Here is a 24,790-nt window from a genome sequence, read left to right as displayed (position 1 = left end):
ATGAAAAAATGAGAACCATCACCATTTGAAACAATTTTTAATCTATTTCAATTCAATCAGACAATAATACCTCAGTAGAACACAGTGCAATATTGGTACTAGCATTCCGTTGGTTACAATGAGGAGGTCTCCGATCTGACCAACGGAACAGCCTGCTCATGGAATTAAGATGCAAGTGGCTGAGCACTCCACAGACACATGTACCCTTAACGTAGTTCTCAGGGAGATTCAGCAGGACACAAAATGTGACAAGGTTGGCCCTTTGAATTACAGGTACAACTCATTTTTGCAAGCTGAGTTGATTGGAGCAATGTGAAATGAAGTGTCTTGCTCAAGAGTACAATGAGCCACCAGGAATTGAACTAATGATCTTACGATCATGAGATGCATACCCCTAACCACTAAGCTACATACCTGCAATATTGAAATTAAGAATAACCTAGCAATAATTCTACTTCTACCTATTTTGTATCGTTGTTCTTTACTTAGTTATAACAACCACAGCTGAGGTCATGCTGGAGTATTACATATGGTCTTAGGCTTAAAAAGACAGGATGGTCATTGGGAGGGATGGCTTTAATCGGAAGTCAGTCCAGTCGGGGTTCATCTGAGTTTTAAGTAATAATGACTTGTAATTTAGCTTGCTTGATTTCTGGGAAAGTGAAGATAAAGTTAGGATTCATTTAGTGCTCATGCTTTAATTAATAAAATGGTATGCTGCTTTAGTTAATTCAGTGCTTTAGTGGACTCTTTGTGCCATAGACGACAGATAAGGGTTTGCAATTTCTTGCTGAACAACCTGCACAGATGTTTTGTGTATAGCAACCGAATGATTGTGCTCCTCATTAGCTCATTCCTTCAATCAAATCAACATTGTCTATACAGGTGCATGGTGTGCTACATATCAGAAGTGATTATAGAACAATCATCATCATTTAACGCCTGGCATGGGTTGGACAGTTTGACTGGGCTAACACGCTGGAAGGCTGCACCAGACACCAGTCTGATTTGGCATGGGTTTCTACAGCTGGATGTCATTCTTAACGCCAACCTCTCCGAGAGTGTAATGGGTACTTTCACATATCACTGGCATGGGTGCCATTTGCATGATACTGGGGTGCGTTTACGTGCCACCAGTATGGGTGCCAATTTGTGTGACACCAGTGTCTGCCACAACTGTGATTTTGCTCGGCTTGATGGGTCTTCTTCTCTAGCACAACATGATGCCAAAGGTCTTGGTCATTGTTTCCGTGAGGCCCAACGTCAAGTAAAATGTTTTGCTCAAGAACACAACATACTGTCCAACCCAGGAATTGAAACCACAATCTTGCAATCATAAATGCAACACGCAAACCACTAAGCTGCATGCCTTCACTTTAGTGCTTTACTACATCCCAGAAATTGTTTTTGAATAGTTTCCATCTTCAGTTCAAATCTACTTAATGCTGGTGTTCATGTTTCCCTGTTTCCAGGGGAGTATATTTTACTCATCATTGCCTCAGTACTTGAATAAGATAAGAAATAGATACAAAACCATCTTAGTGAGAGAAATATCAAGTGAGATAGCAGAGTTTTCTATCCTAGTGGAAGACATGCCTATCCTCTCAGATTCTCAATGCTATCAAACTGAAGTTAAGCACCAGTCCCTGAAGGACTCCTTGTTTGGAACCTGGTGAGAGGTAGCATTTGCTTTATTATTATTTATTAACTAATTTTGGTTATTAATTAATTAATTTTATTATTAATTTAAATTTATATTTTGAGAGACGAAAAGACAGTGAGTTGAGGCCCTGCTTACCTCATTCATCCGTGGCAGAATCCGCATCACTTCATTGGACCTTGTGCTCACAACAATATTGGAACCAATTGCGTCCATAACATCAATACTTTCAGTTTTCCTGAAAAAATATACCCCACATAATAACAATAACATTAATAATAATAACTATTTCAAATTTTTGCTACAAAGGCAGCTTGGGGGAGACGGGGAGGAGTCAATTACATTGACCCCAGTGTTCAACTAGTACTTATTTTATCAACCCCGGAAGGATGAAAGGCAAAGTCAACCTCGGCAGAACTTGAACTCAGAACATAGCGATGGGCGAAATACCACTAAGCATTTCGTCCAGCATGCTAACAACTCTGCCAACTTGCCACCTAATAATGATAGCAATGAAGAGGAAGCAGATGATGATGGTGGTGATGACAATGATGACAGTGGTCCTTATTTATATTATCAGAAAATGACTGCTACTCATTTTATCAATTCCTATGAAGTACAGAAGGTAAAGTCACCTTTAGTGGGATTTGAACTCGGAATGTGATAGGACATAACCAAAATACCAAAAGGAATTTAGTCACTCTACAACTCCACTCATCATCATCATCATTGTTTAACGTCCACTTTCCATGCTAGCCTGGGTTGGACGGTTTGGCTGAGGTATGGAGAGCCAGCGGCTGCACTAGGCCCCAATCTGATCTGGCAATGTTTCTACAGCTGGATGCCCTTCCTAACGCCAACCGACCGCTCTGAGTGTAGTGGGTACTTTTTATGTGCCACCAGCACAGGAGCCAGTCAGGTGGACCAGGCATTGACCACATTCGGATGGTGCTTTTTATGTGCCACTGGCACGGCAGCCAGTCTGGGGGTACTGGCATCGGCCACGTTTGGTTGGTGCTTTTTACATGCTATTGGCATAGACCTGGCATCAACCACGTTCAAATGGTGCTTTTTACGTGCAGGTACAGGCCCACCAATTTTGGGGAGAGGAAAATGTGAGTTATGCTGATACTTGGAAATTGTCTACCAACCCAAAAGGATGAATAAAATGCAAAGCTGACTCTGGCAGGCTCTAAACTCAGAATATAAAAAGCTGGAAATACACTCTTTTACATGTTTTGGTCATTTAACTGCGGCCATGCAGGAGCACAGCCTTTAGTTGAAGAAATCAACCACAGGACTTATTCTTTGTAAGCCTAGTACTGATTCTACAGGTCTCTTTTGCCGGACCGTTAAGTTTGGGGACATAAACCAACATTGGTTGTCAGGCGATGACAAGAGGTGGGGGAAACAGACACACGCGTATATATAAAATATGGGGGTTTAGTTTACAGGTGACTAGGTATGCTAGGTAAGTGCTGTAACGGATAATAGGGCTCAAAGGTTATAGCCAAGACAGTAGTTATGGAGCCATTGCAGATTACCGATATAGCAGATATATAATTGCTAAAGAGGACAACAAATGTTAAGGCAAGGCAAACATCTCTAGTCATATACATTATGACAGGCTTCTTTCAGTTTCTGTCGACCAAATCCACTCACAAGGCTTTGGTTGGCCCAAGGCTATAGAAGACACTTTCCAAAGGTGCCACACAGTAGATCTGAACCCAGAACCATGTAGTTGGTAAGCAAGCTTCTTGCTAATCAGTCACGCTGATGTTTTGACCAAAACTGTAACAATTTTCTCCACCCACCAACTTTTTAATAATAATAACCCTTTCTACTCTAGGTCCAAGGCCTGAAATTTTAGTGAAGGGGACTAGTCAATTACATTGACCCCAGTACTAACTGGTTCATATTTTATCAACCCCAAAAGGATGAAAGGCAAAGCTGATCCCAGCAGCATTTGGACTCAGAACATGACAGAAAAAATACCACTAAGCAGTTTTTCTGCTGCAGCTGCAGTGGTGGCAGCAGCAGCAACAACAACAATAATCCTTTCTTCTAAAGGCACAAGGCCTGAATTTTTGATGGGAGGGGACTAGTTGATTACATCAACTCCAGGGTTTCACTGGTACTTAATATAATGGCTTCAAATTTTGACACAAGGCCAGCAATTTCAGAGCTGGGGGTAAGTCAATTACATTGCCCCCAGTGCATTTTATTGACCCAAAACGATGAAAGACAAAGCCAACTGGAATTTGAACTCAGAACATAAAGATGGACAAAATGCTGCTTAACATTTTGCCTGGTGTGCTAATGAAGTACAATAATAATAATAATAATAATACCAATAATTACAGTAACTCCTTCTCATTTTGGCAAAAGGTTAGCAATTTTGAGGGGAGGGGGGATAAACAATTACATTGACACCAGTGTTCAACTAGTACTTACTTCAGCCACCCCAAAAGGATGAAAGGCAAAACAGACCTTGATGGGATTTGAGCTCAGAATATAATGAAGAGCCACAAAGCATTTTGCATTTTGTCTAATGTGTTAATTCTACAAGCTCACCACCTTAATAATTATTTCAAATTTTTGCCACATGGGCAGCTTGGGGGAGGTGGAGATGAGTTGATTACATCAACCCCAGTGTTCAACTGGTACTTATTTTATCAACCCCGAAAGGATGAAAGGCAAAACTGACCACAGTGAAATTTGAACTCAGAATGTAGTGACGGTCAAAATACCGCTAAGCATTTCATCAAGCGTGCTAACAATTCTGCCAGCTCACCACCTTAATAATAATAACCATAATGGATTCCAACTTTGGCAGAACGCTCCAAAATTGTGGGGAGGAGTGTAGTTGAGTGAGTCTGTAAATAACCAGTATCAAGAAATATTTGTAAATGGTATTTGTTTCTTACCTAGTCTCCCAAGGACGAGCGGTGAAGGCGTAAGGTTTGGATGTCAAAGCGCCAACTGGACACAAATCAATGACATTACCAGAGAGTTCCGACCGAAACATTTTTTCAACATATGTGCCGACCTCCATGTTGCTACCACGCCCAGTTGTTCCCAGATCATCCACTCCAGCAACTTCACTGGCAAATCTGTATGATAAAGAGAAATGTATCATATAAAAGAAGAGAACCACAAGATTTAGTGAGGATATACATGTCTCTCATGTATGACAAAAATACTTCCGAGTTTTGTACCATTTCTTTACTTGTTATTTATATGATTAGGTTCTTACAAACCGCTTGAATGTACGTTTAGGAACACACAGGTGACTATCCAATAACAACAACAGTTCATATCAAGTTGATGGGAGATTACTTGTGGAAGTTTCTGTGATTGCTAACCTGGCCACAAATTAAACTTTTTTTCTTCTTTCATTAATTTGTACCAGACACAATGTCATTAAAATCTAATAATACCTAGGATCAATTGTATCAGATTAACACACACACACAGATTATATAAATACATCCACATATACACATGTAATAGCTTGGCTATCACTTCAAACATAGACACCTTCTCGACCTTAACCTTAACCCCTTAACCCAATGCAAAATGTGACAGCTGGAGAAAGGGCTGCTCCAACACTAGGCTGGTACTCTTTTTCAGTAGAGAAGATTGGAGCAACATGAAACAAGGTAAAGGACCTTCTCAAGCCCAAGATGCTGTGCTGTAGGAATGAACCGGAGGTCACATGTTTGGGAAGCAAGCTTCTTAACACACAGCTATGCCTGTGCCTATACACACACACCTGTCTAATCTTTCATATACTGCTTCTATCACATAGTTTTGACAGGTATACTATGTCTGAAAAACAACGCATTCCTTGTGTTACAGAGGCATTGCACTCACGAAAACCATTTCATAACATGGAGTAAATTTTCCCGTTGACTTTGATGTTAAATGAAAGCCAATGAAATGGAAGATAATAGGAATGTACATTATGTGTTACAATTAAGGAATTCCATGTTACCCCAAAGATTTCATGAATGCAATGTTTCTGTAATGCAGGGGTTTCTGTAAATTGTAGTCACAAGACCTGGTGGATAAGAGCTGACCTGGGACAAAACAACAACAAACAAATACATGAATAAATAAAGACATCTGACAAGACCATAACCTTACCGTATGCATCTAGTGCAGTGAATGCAACGTGTCATAATGGTTTTTATAAGGGGACCAACATTCTTGTCTTCAACAGCCCTGCAACAAAACCACAAAACAATTACAGTAACAGCAACAAAACCTCAAAAATAACAGACTTAATATTCAACAGAAGAAAGATGTATCATTATACTAATAAAGGGATATATCAAATTGTCACTACTGACCTTTTGCCTGTAAAGTTAATGTCTGTAAATCTACTGCGATCACTCCCAAACACCATAGACTGATCCTGAAAAACAAGGAAAGAGACATGCTTCATATTGCTATCAAGGTTTCAATATCTGGTAGTTCCCTCTTTTACTATTTTACTTGTTTCAGTCATTTAACTGTAGCCGTGTTGGAGCACCACCTTTAGTTGAACAAATCGACCACAGGACTTATTCTTTGTAAGCCTAGTACTTATTCTATCGATTTATTTTGCTGAACTGCTAAGTTATGGCGATGTAAACACACCAGCATTGGTTGTCAAGCAATGGTAGGAGGGACAAACACAGACATACAAACATACACACACACATATACAACGGGCTTCTTTCAGTTTCCGTCTACCAAATCCACTCACAAGGCTTTGGTCAGCCCGAGGCTATAACAGAAAACACTTGCCTATGATTCTACGCAGTGGGATTGAACCCAGAACCATGTGGTTGATAAGCAAGCTACTTACCACACAGCCACTCCTACGCCTGTTCACTCCTACTATTAATAACTTTTCACTTTCTAATTTTGGCAAAAGGCTAGCAATTTCAGGAGATGGGTAAGTCCCCAGTGTTCAAGTGATACTTATTTTATCTACCCTGAAAGGATGAAAAGCAAAAATCACCCTGAGCAGGATTTGAACTCAAAATGCTTCTAAGCATTTTATCTAGTGCAGTAATGATCCTGCCAGTTCACAACCTTATTATTCCTTATTAATGATACACAATCTATATAATATTTTGTTCATTCATCTTATTATCTAGCAGAGTCAATCAAAATGCTTTGCAGCATTTCTTCAGCTTTACATTTTGAGTTCAAATCCTGCTGAGGTCAAATTTGCCTTTCATTCTTTCGGGGTCGGTAAAATAACTACCAGTCAAGAACTGGGGTTGATGAAATAGACTAGTTCCTTCCTCAAAAATTTCAGGCCTTGCACTGATAGTAGAAAGAAAGAAATTTTATGTCTGTTTTTCGTGCTTGCATGGGTTAGACAAAAACAACTGAAGCACTGTTCTTATAGCCATGTGTCCTTTCTATTGTTTATCCTAACCTGACTCTTTTTTTTTTTTTAAGTATGACAGTTTTTATTTTACTCAGCTACAGAAGTAAAAGAGCCACAAAATATCAAACAAACATCATCATCCATAATTCGGCACTTTTTCAGGGCAGCACAGACTGTAAGCATTCATACTAACACACAACAACTTTGCACACCAAATACACACATCAAATACACCCATGTGCTACTGAGATAAGGACAGGCACAAACACACACAGCAGGCTTCTTTCAGTTTCCATCAAGCAGATTCACTCACAAGGCTTTGGTTGTCCAAAGCTGTAGTTGAAGACACTTGCCCAAAGTGCTACACAGTGGAGCTGAACCTGAGACTATATGGTTGGGAAGCAAGCTTCTAAACCACATGCATGCATGCATATGTCTGTATATATACCTAATATCTATATATATAAAACTGTAGTTGTGTGAGTGTCTGTCCCCTTCGATTTAGATTCCTAACTACTCCCACATTTTGCGGTGCAGTTTAACCAAATTCGGGTATCTTATAGTCGTGATTCATATCGAGCCCGTCTACGATGAGTCTACGATTTTAAAAATAATTTAACATCATTTTTTATTCCATTTTAATGCATAATTTTTCGTGTGTCGATGGCGGCGGAGTTGGCGTCCATGGTCACACCTGCACCTGTTTGCTTCTCCCCCTTCTTCCCTCCCTCGTGAAGCTGTGGGGAAGGGAGTGTAAGGAAATCAACGTCGTAAAGCGTTGTCAAGGAGACCAGCGTTCTTTTAGAACAACGACTTCATGGCTTGAAGACACCAAAACAGAAAGGGCTAAGAAAGCCCGAATTGGCATCTATAAGGGAAGTAACTTTCTAAAAATGCTTATATAGTTATTTCCCTTACAAACCCGAGCAACGCCGGGTGATACTGCTAGTATATATATATAAATGATGGACTCTCTTGTTGTTAGGCAATGTATGAGGATTTGACAATTTCTTGCCGAACAACCAGAGAGATGATTTGTCTATAGTGATCACATGTTTGTGTACACATAAGCTCACACCCTCCATCAGATCAACATTATTTGTACAGGTACAACAGATGCCACATGTCAGATGCCGAAATGATCGCAGAACACTGTAAAATGAAGTGCTTTGCTCAAGAACACAATGCAACGCTCAGTCTGGGAATCGAACCTACAACACCTTAACCACTAAGCCATGCGCCTTCACACACACACACATTAATATGTATGTGTGTATGAATATATATATATATCAAACAATAGTATTTATGACAGAAAGACAGATATAATCCAAGACAGACAATCAGACAAAAGAAAGAATGAGTGATAATAAGTAAATACTCTACCTGCAAATCACATTCTCCACCTTGGTCACAAATTGGACAGTCCAATGGATGATTGACCAGAAGGAATTCCATCACACCTTCCCTTTAAAAAAGAACAAAGCAAAACTTATTGAATTAAGCAACCCCTTTAACAATTAGCGAATCGTTTACTATTAAGAGTAAGATACAACACTACACTGTTTCCATTTAACTTTACCTAGATGTAGTTAAATAAGGGCTGAGCTGTGTGACTGATCTTCATTGTCATTGTTTTAATGTCAGCTTTTCCATGCTTGTATGGGCCAGATAGGATTTGTTGAGGCAGGTTTTCTACAGCTGGATGCCCTTTCTGTTTCCAAGTAAGGTAATATTTCCTCATGTGCAGACATGTATCAGAGGACTGGAAACAAAGGATGCCACTTGCATGATAGTGACAATCACTTACAACTATCATATGTCAAAGCAAACAGACAGTCTCACACACACACACTATAGGCTTCTTTCAATTTCTGTCTACCAAATCTACTCATGATGCTTTGGTCAGCCCCTTGGGCTATAGTAGAAAACATTTGTCCAAGATGCCATACAGTGAGACTGAATACAAAAACTTCTTACCACAGAGCCACACGCACGTGCTTGTGTGTGTGTGTGTATATTTATAGGGACATGTGTATAAAAAAATATTTATTCCAGTATTCCATCACTCTTAACAATAATTGCTTCTAATTTTGGCCCAAGACCAGCAATTTTGTGGGGAGGGTTTAGTCAATATCATCAACATCAGTACCTGACAGATACTGATGGAATCAATTAACTTCCTCCCCATTTTTATATCGACTCTGGAAGGATGTGTCTATTTACAACTATATTTTCCAGTGTGTCTTTCTTTATAATGTTCTGAGTTCAAATTCCATCACGGTCAACTTTGCTTTTTTCATATTCAATAAAATACACACCAGTTGAGTACTGGAGTTGATGTAATGGAGTTCCCTCTCCCCTCAAAATTGCTGGCCTTGTGCCAAAATTAAAAAGGATTACTTAGGGTGATGTATTCACAGAATTGTAGGAGCATTGGACAAAATGGCTTACAGTATTTGTTCCAGCTCTTTACATTTTAAATTCAAATCTTACTGAGGTCAATTTTGTTGTTCATCCCTCCAGGGTCAATGATAAAGTACCAAATATGTAGAGGGCTGATGAAACGAACCCTCTCCTACTAAAAACTGCTGGCCTTATACCTAAAGTAGACACAATTATTACTACTATGATAATTATTGTTGTTGTTGTTGTTACTAAGTCATATTACTGAAAACTGAGTCTCTGTGTTTGAGAAGACAGAGTGTCTTGTAAAAGATGAGATGTTATTGCAAGTGAGAGGTTTCAACTGCCTTAACCAGTTATGGTAGTGAATAAGTTTTAAGAAATCCAAGTAAAAACTTACCGAGCCTTTTTGGCAATGGGAGAGTTTGTTTTCACCTTCATTCCTTTCATAACGGGCATGGCACATGATGCAACAGGCTGCAAGATTACATTATAATCAATATCAATTAATATATGAATGGCTGTATGTGTGTGTGTGTGTGTGAGAGAGAGAGAAAACATTACCAATCTTAAACAAAAGAAACTAACCATAGATTTCAGAAGATGGCATAGCAGTTCCTGAATAGTGTATTCCCATCACAAATGATAAATATGTTTTAAGCCTTGAGATAGGCCTATAACACTTCTCGGTTGCAAACTGGACCTACTGATGTCTAATACTCCTTCCAGTATCATTTTATTATCTGCAGTCTCTTATTTTGTTTTACCAAATTCCATCATCATCATGATTTTACATCTACTTTCCAAACTGTTATGGGTTGGATGGATTGTCACAGTCTGAGTCTGTTCTTATTTAAAGTTGCTGCCTTCTTAGACAAACTGGGGACCAAGTTTCATTCATACATTCCATTTTTGGAATGGTTTGCTATCACCAACTACTTTACAGAATGGACAGGATGCATTTTACCATGGCACCAGCACTAAAGTGTTTGTCATATCCCCAGCAAGACTAAATAAGTCTCCCTACCCAACACTGTCTCTATTCACTTGACAACCACTTTACAGAGTCTGGTTTTAGCACAGCACCAGCACCAGAGAGGTTACCTTACCCTCAGCAAAAGTAAAGAGTTCTCCCTTGCTGAATGTCATCTCCATTTATTCATTCACCAACACCAACAGATTGTCTTGACAGAGACAAATAGTATAAGAATGAGAGGAGAGAGTAAAATAACAGAAACAGAGTGATAGGTACCTACTAACGGCCAAGTGGAATGTACCACATTGTAATACCAACTGACAGTTAGGTGGATTGTGTCAATGTGTTGTACCTACTGACAGCTAAGTGGACTGTCACTGTGTGGTAGACACAGCTGGGTAGACTGTACCACAGTGTGGTATCTACTTACAGTCAGGTGGACTGCCTCAGTTCATGGTCTAATTTACAGCTAGGTAGATTTTATGAGTAAGGTGTCTACATACATCTTGAGGGACTTGTCATACAAGTAGAACTGATTATTCTGAGAATAGTGTTCCCTGGATTAATGAAATGATGGCTTTATCATTACAATACTGTGTTGAGCTAACATCAAACTGATTTAAAATAATTAATACTAATAATAAAATCCATAATCCAAGCAACTAATGAGGTTCTGCATTAACAACAATAATAATAAAATGCAAGAGAGTTTAGTCGCTGTGCAGAATGTAAAAAAAAATTGGCCATTTTGGATACAGGGCTAGTGTCTGTTTCCATTATCTGGACAGCGAACACAGACTAACTCTCTTGCATTCAATTAAGACCACAACTGAAAGAGGGATAGAAATATGAGATTCACCTTTGCTGCTCGCTCCACTTCAACTAAACACATCCGACAGTTTCCTGCCACCGATAAACGATCATGGTAACAAAATCTTGGAATTTCAACTCCAGCCGCAGCACAAGCCTGAAATTGAGAAGAGGGAAAAACGTATTTTGTTGTATCTTGGGAAGGTCATTACACCAACAATAAACACATGCACTCGTTCTATTTCACTTCTTTTATTATTATTAATCAGTTGGTTAATCATTTAACCATTTAATTCATTATTTGATTAATTAAGATAATCAATCAATCAGCAAGGTTTGTCAGTCTTTTTGTTACCATTCAAGACCTCATCAATGGCATGCTCTTAGAATTTACATTTAGAAACTAAGTGAATCAATTATGACCTCTATGTCATCATCAAAGTTTATTCTGGCATAGGAGAGACAGGTCTATTACACTGCCTATTGCCTTCAGTCTTAATCTTTTGTTAGCTCATCTGTGAAACTTAGTATCCCAAGATCTAACCTCCTCACTTCAACCCACATTTTCCTTGGTTTCCGCCTCTCTTACCTTCCATCCCACAGGCAGCACACACTGAGGAACATTCTGAGATCACTCAACATGCTACAATAGCACCCAAATTTGCCTCAGATCACATTCCACTAACTTAAAAACAGAAAACGCTTTGGATAATGTAATCACAGTTACTTCCAAAGCAGCAGGATAGTTATGATTGAAATGACCTTGAGCTTAGATCTGCTCAATCAGGATTGACCTGGGGTTAAACAACAACATTAGCAACACTCATTCCACTCATTTTATAACTATCTATAGCAATACAATTATCTCCCTTACATCAACTGATATCTATTTTTAAATGGCCCTTGTTCACAGCTCTCTTGCGCTGAGGTATATTTTATTGAGTGCATAAGAAACCAAACACAAGTTGATGTTGACTTAAATGGATATAAATCAGTTGGAAATACATACAAGGTAACTTTGGTCATTACATTAATTTTGTTCACTCAATATAGGCAAAGGGCCAAGCATCTCATCATCATCATCATCGTTTAACGTCCGCTTTCCATGCTAGCATGGGTTGGACGATTTGACTGAGGACTGGCGAAGCAGATGGCTGCACCAGGCTCCAATCTTGATCTGGCAGAGTTTCTACAGCTGGATGCCTTTCCTAACGCCAACCACTCCAAGAGTGTAGTGGGTGCTTTTATTTTATGTACCATCAGCACAAGGGCCAGTGAAACAGCCAATTGTATCAATCCCCAATACTTACTCAGTGGTTTACTGATCAATAAAAGGCAATGAACCAAAATAAATATCACAAAGCATTCCATCCGGCAATCTAACAATTTTGCCAATTCACCTCATAGCTACCCATATCATCACAAATCTAATAAGCAATCTCAAAGAAAACAATCAAGATAAAACAACGAATGCTCACTTGTAACACAGTGGTTCCAGGTTCAACATAAACTGGTTTGTCATCAACAAACAACTCCACCTTTTCTGGGGCTGCAGACCCTGAGGTAAGACGAGCTGCAATAACAAAACACAATTTGGAGACATGTTCAAAATTACTTCAAATAATTTCAACAAGAAATAACACACTTTAGACGATAACCCTCATTATAAAGATTTTTTATCAAATTATTATGATCACTTTAATTATTACATGCTATATTAGTTAGCAGAGTTACTATCATGAAGTTTGGTAACGAGTCTCCTCAAATTTGAAGACTCTTAGGATTCTTGCAGAATACAGGATTGCATTTCTCTACAGGCTAACAATGCGAGACTCAAACTCCAATATTCTTCAACCTCTTAGTTGGTAATTTGGATGCTACACCAAGTGCACCAATTACCGCAGGAATAAGTATCATCTTAGTCTTCCATGAAATCTTCATCTCCCTAACTCGATCCTGATATTTCTCAATTTTGTAAATTTCTTTGGTATCCACCCTATTAATATATAGTATTGCAAAGTTTATGATCTTACACTGTTTGTTTCTTTTGTCCTCAACAATCGTATCTGGTATTCTTGCTGCGATAGTATGGGAGGTCTTTATGGGGAAGTCCCATAAAATCCTGTAATTGTTATTCTTTATCAAAGCCTCCACAGATAAGGTATAAAACTGACAAAATCAGTGGAGCACAAGACAGAATACTTTATGGTACATAGGTTATGTCCCTTCATGGTCTACTTCCCCTTTCATATTTCCAGCAGCAATATCGTTGATTAAAATGAATATGCACCTGCACCATAATTAAACTGACTCTACCTTAATACTAAAAAATAATAGTCCAACTAACTATTAGTGGCTCCCATGCCGGTGGCCTGTAAAGAGCACTATCCGAACATGATCGATGCCAGGCCCGCCTGACCGGCTCCTGTGACTGGTGACACATAAAAAGCACTATCTGAACATGATTGATGCCAGGGCCACCTTACTGGCTCCTGTGGTCGACCAACTCAATGAATCCTCTTAAACCATCGAACCCATCCCATAGAGAACAGATGTTAAATAATGTTTGTGCGTATATATCATTTGATGTCCATCTTCCAAGTTGGTATGGGCTGGATGGTTTGACAGGAGTTAGCAAGCCAGAGGACTGCACCAAGCTCCACTGTCTGTGTTGGCATGGGTTTTACAGCTGGATACCCTTCCTAATGCCAACCACCTTACAGAGTGAACAGGGTGCTTTCTATGTAGCACCAACACCATCGGGGTCTGATTGACAGGTTTTTACAGATGGATGCCTTTCCTAATGCCAACCACCTTACAGTGAACAGGGAGCTTTTCACATGGCACCAGCACCATGCATAAAGCAGTCTTCCATGCAGTCTATATCAACATTTTCACTCACAAAGTATTAGTTGGCCCAAAACAAGAATAGAAGACATTTGCCTAAGAAGTCACATTGTAGAACTGAACCTAAGGCCACATACATGATTGTAAAGCCAATTTTTCAGCCATTGAGCCAGGCTTGAAATTAAAATGTAGAGCAAAAGCAAAAAGAGATGCACTTACCACAAGCTATGCTAGTTGGTCTCTGAAGAAGCTTCAGAGACGCTAGACGTAACATCTTGATGGCTGGTGTAAAAATGATAAAAAAAACAACATAAATAACAGAAAATGATGAGATGATGGTGATGATAATGATATCATCTTTTCTTGAAGGAGTATAATCAACTGAATAAGCAAACACATCATAGAACTAATGAAGGGGCTCAACCTTCTAAAAATAGTAGCCAAATTATATATATATATATATATATATATATATATAATCCAGGTGTGCAAATACTTAGATACATGTAAATCTGTGCACCACTGGGTGTGGTTTTTCATCATCAAACCATATTATCTTTTATAGCAGCACCATAGTCAACTGCTACAAGGGTAAAGGTGATGCTCTAGATAGAAACAACTACAGGGGTATCAAACTGCTGGATCAGGTAATGAAGGTCACAGAGAAATTAGGGAGAAAGTTAGCCTAGATGAGATGCAGTTTGGTTTTGTGCCATGGTTCGACAACTGCAAGAGAAATACCTAGCCAAAGATAAACCCCTATACTTAGTTTTTGTGGACTTGGAGAAAGCCTTTGACAGGGTCCCCCGATCCCTTATCTGGTGGGCGATGCAGAAACTGGAGATTGACGAATGGTTAATAAGGGCTGTACAGGCCCTTTACAGAGAGGCTGTTAGTAAGGTTAGGATAGGCAATGAGTACAGTGAAGAATTCCAGGTAGAAGTTGAGGTCAACCAAGGCTCAGCCCCCTTCTATTCATCATAGAATTTAAGATGGGTTGTCCCTGGGAGCTCCTCTATGCTGATGACCTAGCCCTCGTAGCAGAATCACTACCGGAACTAGAGAAGAAATTTCGGGTGTGGAAGCTAGGTTTAGAATCAAAAGGCCTTAGAGTCGATGTAGCAAAGACCAAAGTTCCTAGTAAGTAGGAAGGCAAACTCACCACACACCCCTTCAGGTAGGTGGCCCTACTCAATCTGTAGAAAAGGTGTAGGTAGAAACTCCATAAGATGTACCCAGTGTAAGCTATGGACACATAAGAGGTGCAGCAATATCAAAAGAAAATTAACTGAGAAGATAGCTTTCATGTGCGGCAGATGCACAGGGGCAATAGACACCATTGATACTCAGAGAACAGATTCCATTACACTCCTTGGGGAGAAACTAGAAATAGTTGATAGTTTCTGATACCTAGGTGACCAAATCAGTAGCAGGGGTGGATGCTCAGAGAGTGTTACCACTAGAATAAGAATAGCCTGGGCAAAGTTTAGGAAGCTTCTTCCCCTACTGGCGACAAAGGGTCTCTCACTCAGAGTGAAAGATAGATTGTATGATGCATGTGTGCGAACCGCAATGCTTCACAGCAGTCAAACATGGTTTGTGACTGCGGAGGACATGCGTAGGCTTGAAAGAAATGAAGTTAGCATGATCCGCTGGATGTGTAATGTCAGTGTCCATGTACAACAGAGTGTAAGCGCCCTGAGAGAAATGTTGGGCATAAGAAGCATTGGATGCAGCGTGCAGGAGAGACGATTGCGTTGGTATGGTCATGTACTACAGATGGATGAGGAGAGATGTGTGAAGAAGTGCCACTCCCAAATTGTTGAAGGAATCCAGGGTAGAGGTAGACCCAGGAAGCATGGGATGAGGTGGTCAAGCATGACCTTCGTACTTTGAGTCTCACAGAGGCTACGACAAAAGACCGAGACCTCTGGAAATATGCTGTGACTTCGAAGACCTGACAAATGAAGTGAGTTCATGGCTCGCAGGACAGCCTGCAGTACTAATCTTGGACCATAGAGTGACCCGCTGTTCTTGAGGAGACCTATTGAGTCAAGTACATCAACATCAAAATAACAACTCAAATGGAAATTATAGTTAAGACACCCATGCCGGTGACACATAAAAAGCACCATCCGAACGTAGCAGATGCCAGCGCCGCCTGACTGGCGTCCGTGTTGGTGACACGTAAAAGCACCAACCGATCATGGCCGTTTGCCCTGGCTCCTGTGCTGGTGGCACGTAAAAAACACCCACTACACTCATGGAGTGGTTGGCGTTAGGAAGGGCATCCTGCTGTAGAAACACTGCCAAATCAGACTGGAGCCTGGTGCAGCCTCCATGGCTTCCAGACCCTGGTCAGACCGTCCAACCCATGCTAGTGTGGAAAATGGACGTTAAATGATGATGATGATGATATATATATATATAGATATATATATATATATATGGTTCTGAAAGTAACCAACTGTATGTATTTAATTGCCTTCCAAACTAAAGATACAGTTTAATTTAATTGCATCAAGGCAGCTATAAGATGTTGCATAACCATACAGCTCTGAGTACACGGCTTCTTAGAGCAAAAACAGCTGCATACTAATGAGGCTGGTTACAAAACTCCTGTTCTCTTGTCATTGAGATATATATATATATATATATTAATAACTGCTAAATTGATAATGTGACTACACATAATTCTTTACATCTCTCACTCATATTATATATATATAATGACCGTGGGATAGCACCAAGAAAGTTACCCCACTGAGGAACAAGTCTGGGCAAGGTTGTTTATGGAAGACCAGCAGTTGCGCATGCATACCAGCCTCCCCTCTGCACGACACCGATGTTATCCAAGAGAAAGTTAAAGGCCGATACAGCCTGACACCAGTGACGAAAAGAAAGATATAAAGAGATATTGTGTTTGTGGGCCAGCGGTCGAAGAGTGTTGGTGAACAGTGTCGTCTTTAGATATGGGCACATAGGGTAGTTGTTTGGGGACCCAGCGGTTTTAGGAGCCTTAATGTTAATCCGTGTATGTTGTGGTTTGCTCCCAATAAATAAATACTCTAGGCCCTAGTGTATATAGCTTTGCCCAGTGGCCTATAATGCTGGAAAGAGAGCTCTTTTGGTGAGCAGTTGCCTATCATTTAGTCGGAAGGTCATTTTGGGAAATATCAAAGTGTGTACGTAATATCTGTGTGTAAGTGTACATAATTGTTATATAAATTCCTACTCGAATAGGCTAGCTAAAATAATATGCAATATCTCCTGTGCGATGATATATTACCTATAAAAAGCAAGAAATATCGCTTTAGTGAACACTGAGGCTCGTACCTTTGAAACTACATTTTGTATCACAGCATAGAGTAAACAACTATTTTTAAAAATTAAATTTATAAAAAGCTATTTAGAATAGTAATTAAAATAGGAGCACATGTATTTATAAAAAACAATTCTATGGATCTGGGATACGTATATTTGTTTAATATATATATATATAAACTTATGTATTAATATTCAGTTTCTACTTCTTTTACATGCGAAGATGTGTCGGGTAGTGTGAGTAGGATGAACAGGGAAAGGGTGTTACACAATAAGATATTTTTTTTTATCAAATCATATTGAATGATAAACTGACATTTATGGTTGACTTTCAGTACATGTTAAATTTTAAAAAGAGAAAACATTCAATGGTTTCAAAAATATGGGACCTAAAACTGTTGTGTTGATTAAAAGACTTATTTGATGGCTTAACTATCCGATGCATACTGCTTTGTTGATAATCAGATATTTATGACGATCATAGCATTTTACGACATAAATAAGTGAGCGAGTTTGTTTGGTAGTAGATATTAACAACATTTTTTCACATTTTCTACGTGATGCACGGGTAATGAGTGTAACTGACTTGAAAATGTTACTAGTGTTTATTTTATTCCACCTTGGAGGCAGCATTGAAAGTCAATGCAGCATACCGCCACAACGTTATGCAATGAACGACTTTTTGCACCATCCCCAAATAGCAAGAAATGGCAGTCAGATCTGAATCAAATAACAATTTTATTATTTTATCAAGCTAAGATATTGTTATCATGAGAGTTAAGTTGGAAATATTGATAAATAACATCGGGACAATGTATAAGACTGTTAAGGACACCTTGAAAATTTTTCACAGACACGCTTCTCTGTTGCTTCTTCAATTACATAGTCTAATGTTTACTCTAATATTTTTCAGGCATAAATTAAACTTTTAATGATTTGGTTAGCTTGTAAAAGACTGCAAGGAGCCTAGATGGTTATTTAGGCGGGGACTATTAGCAACAAAATTGAGTTATCATAAATACATACCGATCACTTCGTCCTTAGACTCGATAGCAATGAAGGTAAATCGTTAGTTTCGAAGAATTATTATTATTATTTATATATTTTTCATTTGGCAAAAATATTATTCATGGCTTTCACTTTTCTTGAAGATGAATTTATAAATAATAATATATGATATTAAACACTTTGAGATATTCCACGAAGAAAATTAACCCATAAATAATTTAAAGCTACGCTGTAATAGTTTTCACTAGCTCTGTAATATCACTATGTCAAAGGTGATGGATAGTTTCTTCAAAATTATGGGATTATATTTTTGTATTATTAATGATAATGAAGTGGGAGAAGGAAACACTTTACAAAATTATCCGTAAATGATTATAAAAGGAATTTCTTATTCTTTTAGCAATACGTTCTAAATGGATTATAAATAACTTTTGGAAATAAAATACAAGTTTAAAATCCTTTTTTGAAAGTTTTCAACACCGAAAACTAATTTGTTTTATTTTTTAGATTAGTGACATTTAATATATGGATTCAGATTTACTATAATTAGTATCAGTGAGTGGAATAGAATGTCTGAGTTTTGGTCATAGATAGACGAGAAGCTTTAATGAAAATATTGGAAAATATAACTAGGGATTATGACGATATATCTGTAAGCCTCTTGAAAATTATCACCAACTCATTATACCGGGACGTAGATGTTTTATACATGCATACATATATAAATTATTTATGGATTAATTTTACACACACACAAATAAAACTCAGTAAAGATATATCAATTACCAATCAAGATAAATTCTTGATGTAATGAAATTACCTCCCCTTCTAGAGTAAAATAAATAAATGCGTTGTGGCAATTGTACGACAAGCACCTAAAGAGGATGGGAGATTATTTCAAGAATCATGAATTGTCTGAAGCCGACATGCCATTGAGGAAAATATTTGACTGTTTGGAGATAAGCAGACATCTGAGGACAAGTGCTTTTGTCTCAATAAACATCAAAAGCACTAGTAAATGGACTTGGATAATTCAGAAAATTTAAACAAAAGTCAGGCAAGAAATAATTGAAGGTGGTTAATGACATGGTACTTGCGAAGTGAATAATATCTTTGAGAATAGATTTGTGATTGAAAGATAATAATCACAAATAAGAAATTGGAAAGAAACAATATTCCTATTTATTCTGGAGGAAATAAACCAATAGAATACAGAAGTTGAATTATCCCAGTGTGGTAGAGGAGAGCAGTTTTCAATATCCAAGTACTATTAACCCCATAAAACTAACTGACATTGAAGCAGCAAAATTATAAACGAAAAAATCTTGGATTAAGAAAAAAAACAAATCAAGTTGGTCAAAATTAGTGACTTCAGGTCCACATATAGCATACCATCTTCATATCTGGCAGTCTATACTGGGAGAATAGTTTTATTAGCCTTTGTAACTTCAACTGATTAAAAAAAAAGAAAAATAGATAAATTCAAGGACCTCCACAAATTTGTTAAAGATCTGGCTTCAAAATGACTGTCAAAACACAACAAAAATAATCCACTCCTTAGATATAACTTAACCCCAAATAGTTCAACTTACCAAACGATTTCAATAAATACACAAATTAACAAATGATCCTCAAAAACATTATTAACAATCTAGTTTATAATATTTCACTTATAAATTAGGCAATGACTTGGCAGAATTGTTAGGATGCCAGACAAAATGCTTAGCTGTATTCCATCCATCTTTACATTCTGAGTTCAAATTCCTCCAAAATCCTTTTGGGGTTGATAAAATAAGTACCAGTTGAGCACTGGGGACAATATAATCGACTTAGTCCTTACCTCGAAATTGCTGGCCTTGTGCCAAAATTTGAAGCCAGTATTTCACTTCTAAATTAGACTTGAATGAAGAAATCTTTATTGAAAACTCCCATGACTATAATAATACACCATCATCATATTATATCCATGTTCCATGCTGGCATGGGTTGAACAGTTTGATAAGAGCTAGTCAGGCAGAAGACTGCTCCTCACTTCTGTGTCTATTTTGGCATCTGCAGAGTGGGCTGAGTGCTTTTTACATAGCACCAGCACATGCAAGGTCACCTTTCAAATGCCAACTGCTTTACAGAGTGGACTGGGTGATTTTTAAATGTCACCAGCACTGGCAGGGTCACCAAGTAACTTGCAAGACAAGGAATCTTTGAGAGGGGAGCGGGTATTGGAGGAGGTGATCTTGTGTCAGATGATCAAAGGTTAGAGTATGACAGAGAGACAGAAATAGATGTCTTGCTGTAGAGGAGGTACAAGGTTACCCAGCTGGAGAAAGGGAGGGAGAGACAGAGATTAAGACTGAGGGCAGAAACAGGTGTGCTGCTGTAGAGGTGATACATGGTTACCCAGAGGGAGAGAGAGTTAACAAGAAAGAGGGCAGAAACAGGTGTGTCACTGTAAAGGAGATACATGGTTACCTAACTATAGGTAAGAGCAAGAGAAGGAAGGAGAGAGAGTGATCAAAAATGAGGGCAGAAACAGATGTGCTGCTGTAGTGGAGATACATGGTTTACCAGCCAGAGGGAAAAGTAAGGGAAAGAGAGAGAGAGTGGGAGACAGCATAAAAGAGATGGTGGCAAAGTGCCAGGGTATACTTACAAGGAATGGGGATCAGAGCATGGATAGGATGGTAAAGTAAGGAAGAGATCAATAAATGGTGGCAAGTGCCAGGGCATAACCCCAAGGTATGGAGGTTATAATATATGTGGCAGGATATTGCCAAGAAGACACGAGGAGGGAGTGGGGGTAGAGAATACTGTAACTGGTGAGAACCTGGGTATATAGAGGGGGTGGGGAAATCAATATTACAGTGTGCAGGGTAAAAATAGTTCCACAAAAGAGATGAAGTGCTGCCCCAATATTAATATATTAATAGTATTGGATAAGCAAAAAAAGGCATGGCCCATTCTTTGATGCAGAAATCAAAACATCTCTCACAAAAAACTTTTTTCAGCTACTATACAGATTTCCCAGCTAAATATAAATACACAAAAACATAAAACTCTCATACTTCATCACTCCTAACTCCTCACTAATTTTACTTACATCTAATGAAAACTTAGTACCCAGTTCATCAAAACAAATACTGAAAATTGCAATTGCTCAAACAAAAACATATGCCCTTTACAAAGAGAGTGTGTACAAGAGAATTATTATATTGTGAAATAGTCAAAAACTAACCTTTTTATCCAAACCTCTATTCTTCTCTTTCAACGTCATATATATATCTATATATATAAAACTGAGACTGTGTTTATGTGTGCATCACTAAAACTTGAGAACTACCTAACTGATTTCATTAAAATATTACACATGCCTTACTTAGAGTCCATGGAGCATGATAGGCTAAAGTATATTTTCGACTTCTTGCCTAATGTGAGCCCAGAGCAATCTCTTATCTCTTACACTGTTTCAGTATTACATGTCAAAAGTGAAACAATAACATCTCTATTGTAATGTGATTGTGATACTTTCACTTTATGATTTCAATTACTTTCACTATGTGTATATATATATATTAGTTTCACCATGTATTTATATACATGTTTATATATACAAAATTAACAGAATGAATTAAAAATCCAAGGCTGTGAAAGATTTCAGAACATTTATAAAAAGGTCTTACAGCTGTTTCCAGGATAATTTATATATCCATTCATTGGAGACGGTGTGAGAAAATGGCACATCACAATTCCCTCTCACACATTGTCTTGCAACATGAAATATCTCAAGTTTTTGATCCTTACAGCACAGAACATTGGCAAATTTTTCTTATCTGCTTCCCCTTTGGCTAAGTAAACCTGTCTCCTAGCTTCTCTTCTGGCAGTCTGATACAATTCCCTGCTACCACCGTTCTTCCAGTCCTTCCAAGCCTGTCTCTTTTCTCTAATAGCCCTGTCTACAACATCGTTCCACTATCACATTATTTTGGGTTAGAAAGGAGACTGTGCACCATCCACAGATCTGGTCAGTGGCTCTCAGCAGGTTGTCCCGTAGAAACCTCTAGTTGTCTTTTACACTATGTGAAGCTATATCCCCTTCTATTTCGTCAAAGGCTTCAAGTAATATGTCTCTAAATCTCTGTCCATTTGCAGGATCTTTAAGCTTCCAGACCCTTCTTTTCCATGTTGGTTGTCTTCTGGGCGTCCACTTAGTCCTGATCCTAAAGTCACTAATGACCAGTCTATGTTGTCGGGTACATTCTTCGCCTAGGAAGGTTTTGGCATTTATAAGCAGCCATCTTTCCCTTTTTCTGGAATGGGATGTAGTCAATTTGGCTAGTATGTCAGCCCAATCGGTAGTTGACTAGGTGACTGGTAGGTTTCCTGAAGTTAGTATTGCATATATATATATGGATATATCTACTACATATGTGGAAATCTGTGGGTGTGTTTGTTTGTGGCGTTGTTATCTAACTCCTGACACGTGAGTAGAACTCATGTCTGGAAAACTAGTGACATACTTAGATTGTTGAAAACAATCGATAATAGAGCCCCTGGAAGGGATTCTTATATACTATATATAACTAATATATTATTTTTGAACATCCAAGGGAAATAACCCATTAGCTCCTGAAAGGGATCCTTGTATATAGCCAAGGGAAATAACACATTCATGTTCGTAAATTATTTCGTATAAATCAAATTGAGTATGCTTATTTCTTAGTATTTGAACTATTTGAGTTATTTTTGCAATTTATCCAGTACAACACTTAAACAATAAATACTATTTTCCTAAATGATAGATCCACTTATTTTGGTTAGTGACTTATTTATGGATATACCAACACTAGCGCCACTGAGGGTAATATTCTCTGAGAACACACAAAAACTTTTTTCAGAATTATTTACTATGAATTGTTATTATCTCATATATATGTAGGTATGTACATAGATGTATGTATATATGCATATCTCTTACTCTTTACTCTTTTACTTGTTTCAGTCATTTGACTGCGGCCATGCTGGAGCACCGCCTTTAGTCGAGCAAATCGACCCCGGTACTTATTCTTTGTAAGCCCAGTACTTATTCTATCGGTCTCTTTTGCCGAACCGCTAAGTGACAGGGACGTAAACACACCAGCATCGGTTGTCAAGCAATGCTAGGGGCACAAACACAGACATACAAACACGCACATATATATATATATATATATACGACAGGCTTCTTTCAGTTTCCGTCTACCAAATCCACTCACAAGGCATTGGTCGGCCCGGGGCTATAGCAGAAGACACTTGCCCAAGATGCCACGCAGTGGGACTGAACCCGGAACCATGAGGTTGGTTAGCAAGCTACTTACCACACAGCCACTCCTGCGCCTATATTTATATTATATGATCAAACGCCACGCATCCTTTTCTAAGTAAGTTTTATCTTAATAATTACGATGTGCACTCTTCTATCTCTTCTCTGTCTATCTCTCTCCCCCTCTTGTCCTTCATCCTTTCTGGTTTTCTCTCCCACCCTTCCCTATTCTTCTCCTCTTCTCTTCACCATTCCCTCTCTTTCACTCCTCCTCCTCGACTCTCTCATCACTGACACGTGACGAAAGAGAATCTACCTTTCTATCCACAACCTTCGTAAAGACTAAATGTGCTTATACTGTCTCCTTCATAAGCTTGTCTTCCTAAACGTTCAGAATAATTTTCTAATCATTTTGGCTTAACAACCCTCACCGTTTGTTTTTACTGTTTTGTTCTCATTGTTCTGTTTTTGAGTTATTTTTGCAATTTATCCAGTACAACACTTAAACAATAAATACTATTTTCCTAAATGATAGATCCACTTATTTTGGTTAGTGACTTATTTATGGATATACCAACACTAGCGCCACTGAGGGTAATATTCTCTGAGAACACACAAAAACTTTTTTCAGAATTATTTACTATGAATTGTTATTATCTCATATATATGTAGGTATGTACATAGATGTATGTATATATGCATATATTTATATTATATGATCAAACGCCACGCATCCTTTTCTAAGTAAGTTTTATCTTAATAATTACGATGTGCACTCTTCTATCTCTCTCCCCCTCTTGTCCTTCATCCTTTCTGGTTTTCTCTCCCACCCTTCCCTATTCTTCTCCTCTTCTCTTCACCATTCCCTCTCTTTCACTCCTCCTCCTTGACTCTCTCATCACTGACACGTGACGAAAGAGAATCTACCTTTCTATCCACAACCTTCGTAAAGACTAAATGTGCTTATACTGTCTCCTTCATAAGCTTGTCTTCCTAAACGTTCAGAATAATTTTCTAATCATTTTGGCTTAACAACCCTCACCGTTTGTTTTTACTGTTTTGTTCTCATTGTTC

General features: G+C 38.4%; 1 protein-coding gene across 1 annotated transcript in view; it reads right to left on the bottom strand.

Annotated features, from left to right (window-relative positions):
• The window catches only part of LOC115216349 (NADH-ubiquinone oxidoreductase 75 kDa subunit, mitochondrial), a 40,025-nt gene extending 21,471 nt beyond the window's left edge, over nucleotides 1-18,554 (bottom strand). The window contains exons 1-10 of the mRNA XM_036506961.1: nucleotides 18,439-18,554; nucleotides 14,308-14,370; nucleotides 12,720-12,814; nucleotides 11,291-11,398; nucleotides 9,856-9,932; nucleotides 8,436-8,517; nucleotides 6,016-6,080; nucleotides 5,810-5,887; nucleotides 4,588-4,773; nucleotides 1,799-1,898 (exon numbers count right to left, since the gene is read on the bottom strand). Of these exons, the coding sequence (XP_036362854.1) occupies nucleotides 1,799-1,898; nucleotides 4,588-4,773; nucleotides 5,810-5,887; nucleotides 6,016-6,080; nucleotides 8,436-8,517; nucleotides 9,856-9,932; nucleotides 11,291-11,398; nucleotides 12,720-12,814; nucleotides 14,308-14,362 (846 nt within the window). The 5' untranslated portion in view covers nucleotides 14,363-14,370; nucleotides 18,439-18,554. The remainder of the gene's footprint in view (nucleotides 1-1,798; nucleotides 1,899-4,587; nucleotides 4,774-5,809; nucleotides 5,888-6,015; nucleotides 6,081-8,435; nucleotides 8,518-9,855; nucleotides 9,933-11,290; nucleotides 11,399-12,719; nucleotides 12,815-14,307; nucleotides 14,371-18,438) is intronic.
• Between the last annotated feature and the right edge of the window lie 6,236 nt (nucleotides 18,555-24,790).

The sequence above is a fragment of the Octopus sinensis genome, linkage group LG10 (assembly GCF_006345805.1).
Source record: "Octopus sinensis linkage group LG10, ASM634580v1, whole genome shotgun sequence".
Taxonomy (NCBI): Eukaryota; Metazoa; Mollusca; class Cephalopoda; order Octopoda; family Octopodidae; genus Octopus; species Octopus sinensis.
This window is presented reverse-complemented; position numbering and strand designations above follow the sequence as displayed.